Below are 5,820 nucleotides of genomic sequence, written 5' to 3' on the forward strand. Positions count from 1 at the left end.
TTTTCCATCACCTGGGATGCTGTGACGAGCCAGTCTTAGAACTTGCTGCTCTAGGCCTTTTCCTCAATATCTCTGTTTAGAAAGACATTTTACACTTTCTAAGGACTTCCTATTTTTGTTTAGGAAGAAGAAATCTGGCATGAATAATGAAGGAAAGGTCAGTGACAACCTTTGGGGCAGTTGGAACCTTCCTGGTGCTGATAGAAAAAGGGGCTGGCTGTGCAGTAAAGGGCCTGGATTCAAATCCTCATTCTACTTACTTCTAGTAGGGGAACTAGGCTGTGAGTACATTAGAAAAAAAGAAAACTGGCTACATGCAATATGATACAAGGTAGGATATGGTTGGTACCCAGTAAGTGGTACAGATAATATTGTAGGAGAAGAGGAATATGATTGTCTGTCTGGGATAACTTCCTAGAGGAGACAAGATCTGAGTAATACTTATAATAATAATAAATTTCATTTTAATAGTGCTTTGCATTTTCTTTTTATTTTTGCTGAGGCAATTGGGGCTTAAGTGACTTGCCCAGGGTCACACAGCTAAGAAGTGTTAAGTGCCTGAGACCGGATTTGAACTCGGGTCCTCCTGACTTCAGGGCTGGTGCTCTATCCAGCGCCACTTAGCTGCCTCTGCTCTTTGCATTTTCTAAAGTGCTTTGAAATTATCTGACTTTTTCTTGTAATATTCTTATGAAGGAAATAGAATAAAGATCCTTTATAGATGATAAACTGAGGTCCAGAGAGAGTTGCTTGAGATACCTTCTCTGCTGGCTTTCTCCTTTCCAGAAGCCTCCCCCTTTCAAGAATCTGATGAATTTTTATTTTTTTTTTTTACCTTCAGGCAAGTAGGAGACAGGAGGGTCTTGCTTCAGGAATCCAAGGTAAGTGATTGGGCAATAGGGAGTAAGTAACCTCTGTAGTTGATTCAAAGACATCTCCTGCATCCTAAGAAGTCTCCTTGGCTTTCCTCTCTTGCCTTTGGCAATGATGGGTGAAGGTGATGTATAGTGCATGGTTGGGGAGGGATCAAAGCTATGGTGGTGAATGGAGGTGGGATGGGAAATACCCCTTGGTATGGTCATAGATCTATTTCTCTGAAAAAGGCTGCTAAAGTCCCATCCAGCCTTGATAGTCATTGTTCCAAGACCCCTTTCAAATCTGACATTCTATAGTCTAACATTAGATATTCTGATGTTCCTCTTGTTGTTTGGTTTTATGAAAAAAATCCCAAATGACTTGCAAATATTAAAAAAGGTAGAAAAATCCATGCTGAAGATTTTAAAAGGATTTTTAAAACTGGTTTGTTGGAGAAGATGTTTCAGATGATGTAGAGATTTCAGCATTATAATGACCCTTCTTCCTTGGTCCCTGTCTTACCCTACCGTCCTTCTACTACACTTTTAGGAGTTCCCTCTGAATGCCACTTCCATGGCTGCTGGCGGGTCTGCTCCGAAGGCTCAAGGCTAGAAATGCTGCTGAAGCTCCAGTCCCAGTTCCGGGAGGATGCCTCCAAGGATCCATACCTGATTTATGAGCAGCCTGATGGGGAGAGCACCTTGTCTGTGTTTGTCTTAGGCATCCTCCTGGGCTCCATTCGCATGATGGCCTCAGCTGTGCGGTGCGTGGCTCCAGCTTGTCCAGGGATCCTCCTACAAACTTCCGGAGGGGGCCAGCCATCACTGGCAACTGGTTTTATTCCTGGATTTGGAGTGGGGAAGGAGAGGCTGCTCAGCAAAAAGATCTTGCTTTCTCTATCTGGGGAAGACAGATTAGACTGTCACTTGAGAACAAAATGAGGAGCAATAGATGAGAATGACAAATAAGATCAATAGATCGATAGATGATAGATAGATAGTTGGATAGATAGATAGTAGATAGATTATTGGATAGATAGATAGGTATAGATGATAGATGGTTGATTAGTTAGCTAGGTAGGGAGATGGATAGATAGATGAACAAATAGATGGTTGAATAGATAGATAAGTATAGATGACAGATAGATGGTTGGTTAGTTAGATAGGTAGGGAGATGGATAGACAGATACCAGATAGATAGATAGATGATTGGATAGGTATAGATGATAGATAGATGGATAGATAAATGGTTGGATAGGTAGATAGATAGATAGTTATATAGATAGATAGGTAGAGATGATAGATGGATAGATAGATGGTTGGATAGATAGTAGGCAAATAGAGGGTTGAATAGTTAGATAGGTATAGATGATAAATAGATGGTTGGTTAGTTAGATAGGTAAGGAGATGGATAGACAGATACCAGATAGATAGCTCATTTACTACTCATATTACTAATATGAATACAAAGAAACTAATGTTTGCCTTCAAAAAACTTGCATTCTAATAGGATCAGACAAAAGTAAAGAGACAATAAAAGAATAAGGGGGCTATGCAGAAGGAGAAAGGGGAAGAAGATTTTGGGGAGAATCCAGATATGAAACAAAGCTGGGGCTTTTCCTAAAGTGGTCATCCTTGGAGAAAAAGTGGATACCTTGGAGGGGTAGATATTGGTTTAATATATGGAGAAAAAAAACTAATCTTTATTTACATTGAGAGAAGCAAGCTATCTGGAATAAGGGATGGGGTAGAGTTTGGGCTCAATCCTGGTCAAAACCCAACTGAACTAGTGTTCAATCTCACAAACCACATTTTAGACACAACATTGACAAAGTACAAAAAGGCTAGACTATGTAGGAGAGGGGGGTATCATGGTAGAAAAGCTGCAGGATTGGAGCAAGTGCTAAGAGTTTTTGGTTCAAATTTTAGTTCTGCTGATTACCACTGAAGGGATGAAATATTTCACCAATAGATGACTTTATTAATGTCTCTGGGCCTCAGTTCTTTTAATTTTAAAATAATGAAATTGGATTGGATGACCCATAAGGTCCTTTGATGATGCTATAATAGTCTGGGGAATATCATTCAAGGGCTAAAATAATGATATTTGTTTAGCCAGGAGAAGAGAAAACTTAGGTTAGACAGAAAGCTGTATTCAAATTTACTAATGGATATATAGGGGAGGGATTCAATTTGTTCTACTTGATCCTAAAGGGAAAACTAGCATCGTAGTTGAATTTATAGAGAGGCAACTTCCAATTTGATTTGAGAAAAAACTTCCTAATGATTTTACCTGTCTCAAAGAGGACAGAGTTACTTTGGGAATTAGTGAGCTCTACACCACTTGAGAGAACTGAATAAGTAGCATATGGTTGACTACTCCTCAGATATGTTGCAAAAAAGTCTTTCTCAGAGCCATGAATTTGACTAGATGTCCTCTAATTTTCTGTCCCCACATAAGATTTTATAAGACAATGCCTGGAACTTGGCAACACTCTCGGTTCTTGACCACTTGTCCATTTTGTTGCTTTGTTGTTCATTTGTGTCCAACTCCCTGTGACTACATTTGGCATGATAGGTAAATCAGGTGGATACTAAAGGTGGAAGGCAGTCATAAAAAGGACCCGCTAGCCCTCAGAGGTATTAGTCTTCTCTGAACACACTTTACACTGTGGGGATAAGGGTACAAGTTGGGGGATGGGAGTTAAAGATTTGGATGGGAAATGAAGAGTGGCTTTCCTGATCCCCCTTAATTGTAGGATCTTTTTGGCAAACTTGCCTGGGTTCTGGATCATACACAATGCTCTTGAGTTCCCAGAATGCAACAAGGCTTTGTACTTGCTCTTATACTTTTTAGCATGATGTTTTCAGCCATGTTGTCAAATTCCTTCAATGAGGATGAACGTGACATCAAAGTCAACCACCACACAGAGGTGGTATTTCTTCAACTTGAAAAGCCAAAACACTTTAGAGGGAGTATTGGTGCATGAGTTTTTGTTTGCAGATAATTGTGCATTCAATATAGCCTCTGAAGCTGAGACGCAGCTAAATATGGATCAATTCTCTGCCGCTAATTTGGGCCTAATAATTAACACCAAGAAAACACAGGTACTCCATCAGCCAGCATCACATCATCCATAGAACCATTGGTTACAGCAAATGGAGAAGTTTGGAATGCTCTGAATAAGTTCAGTTATATTGGCAGTATACCCTCTAGGGATGTCTACGTTGATAATGAGATTGACACACGCATTGCCAGAGCTAATTCAGTGTCTGGGAGGCTCCTAAGGAAAGTGTGGGAGAAGAGAGGTATTTGACTACCAAATTCCAGGTTTACCGAGCCATTGGACTGACCTCATTGTTGTATGCCTTTGAAATCTGGACAGATAGTCACATTTTCAGAAGTTCTGCTAACTAGGTTCAGATGTAGAGGTTGGTAGGGTCACTGCTGGTGTATAGACACTTAAGGGTTCGATCTTGGGTGACATTCATTGAGCAATATGTAGGAGAGATAATGAGGGCATAGCCAGGTAAAACTACTATAAACTAGTAGTGGTGGCTTGGTTTTAATGGTCCAGTGCCTCTTCCATATCCCCTTTGTGTCTATTCCACATGGTTCTGGCTTCCAACATTTTGGGAGGGGTGTTTGAGTGTCTCATGATGGTGAAATATTCCCTGGCTAGTGAATGAATGAATCTTTGTATCTGGGCCTATGTTTGAATACTGTACTGCCCATAGGGGCCCATAACATGCAATATGCCAAAATAGCAGAAGAATCTGAATGATCCATGTTTTTGAGTCATTTTAATGTTCTGAGCCTGACACTTTGTGACTAAGCTTAATTCCCCCATAGCTGGAGAAAAGAGATTGTGGGTAGTGACTCTGATGAAATCTTGAACCTGTATCATGCTGTTAAAAGTTCCCAAATCACTAATTGTCTCTTGCAATGATCTCATTTTGTCTTATAACAATCATAAGAGAGCTTTGGTTAATCATAGGGATTTTAGAGTGGTGATCCCGTTTTTTAAAATGTCCTCTTAGACAAAGGATTATTTATAATTTAGAGGAAAAATAGGTGTGATCACTATATTTTCGTGAAAGAATTCATTAGAATGACATCTAGCTAAACAAAATATCAGGGATATGCAAAGTAGAATATTAGAAGCACATGATTTGACATTTTTCCTTTCTTTCTAGTCATTTCTGGGGATCCTGAACCCAAGGCTGTTCTTTAGTTGAACAAGCAACTTCCCAGCTTAATGTAAGGAGGAAAAAAACCACATACACACTCCACAAAGACACTGAATGAGGCAGGAATTCATCTGAGACCCAACTTGGGAGCCAAAGCTATGTCCAGTTATTTTTAATGTTTGCTATAACTATAAAGTTTACTTATTATCTTAATTTTCATTTAAACATTATTTCTTATACTACATCTGGAATGATTTACAGCAAGATCCTTCTAATCTCTTGATTTCTTTCCATATTTGGCGCAGGTCATCTGCAAACAGAAGATACAATTTGTCACCTCATATCCAAAGTCTTCCCCATTTTGTAGTATCCACTAGAGCTAAAATTCATGGGTTCAAGGGGCCTTTACTCTAATCCCCTTCTGTTAATAAGAGGAGAAAACTGAGGTCCAGTGAGGTTTAATAATTATTATCAAGCATTTATATAATGTTTTAAGGTTTTAAGATAGTGTGCTAAACCCTGGAGAGAGAAATATAAGTAGAAAAAAGAAGATCCTGCCCTCAAAGAGCTTACATATTAGTAGGGGAGAACAGCACATAAAAGGGAGTCGAAAGCAAGGATAGGGAGAGAAAAGATAAATGTAGATGGTACTGGGACATTGTAGAGAAAGTCCAGGAAATCCAGGAGTGCTTTCTGCAGAGGAGTGAAGATATGACCAGTCTAGATACAAAAATGGATGTCATTGAAGATATTATTAGAGACATGTATGACCAGA

At 39.4% G+C, this 5,820-nt stretch overlaps 1 protein-coding gene across 2 annotated transcripts in view; it reads left to right on the forward strand.

The window, feature by feature from the left end:
• LOC141554412 (uncharacterized) overlaps positions 1-5,182 on the forward strand; it is an 11,001-nt gene extending 5,819 nt beyond the window's left edge. Inside the window, exons 4-7 of one of the 2 annotated variants that reach the window (XM_074286278.1) lie at positions 124-157; positions 842-881; positions 1,405-1,618; positions 5,052-5,182. In XM_074286278.1, the coding sequence (XP_074142379.1) occupies positions 124-157; positions 842-881; positions 1,405-1,618; positions 5,052-5,070 (307 nt within the window). In that variant the 3' untranslated portion in view covers positions 5,071-5,182. Of the gene's footprint in view, positions 1-123; positions 158-841; positions 882-1,404 lie in introns of both variants that reach the window. The other variant, XM_074286277.1, reaches the window with a different exon arrangement.
• The last annotated feature ends 638 nt before the right edge of the window (positions 5,183-5,820 follow it).

Source organism: Sminthopsis crassicaudata, chromosome 2, assembly GCF_048593235.1.
Source record: "Sminthopsis crassicaudata isolate SCR6 chromosome 2, ASM4859323v1, whole genome shotgun sequence".
Classification (NCBI taxonomy): Eukaryota; Metazoa; Chordata; class Mammalia; order Dasyuromorphia; family Dasyuridae; genus Sminthopsis; species Sminthopsis crassicaudata.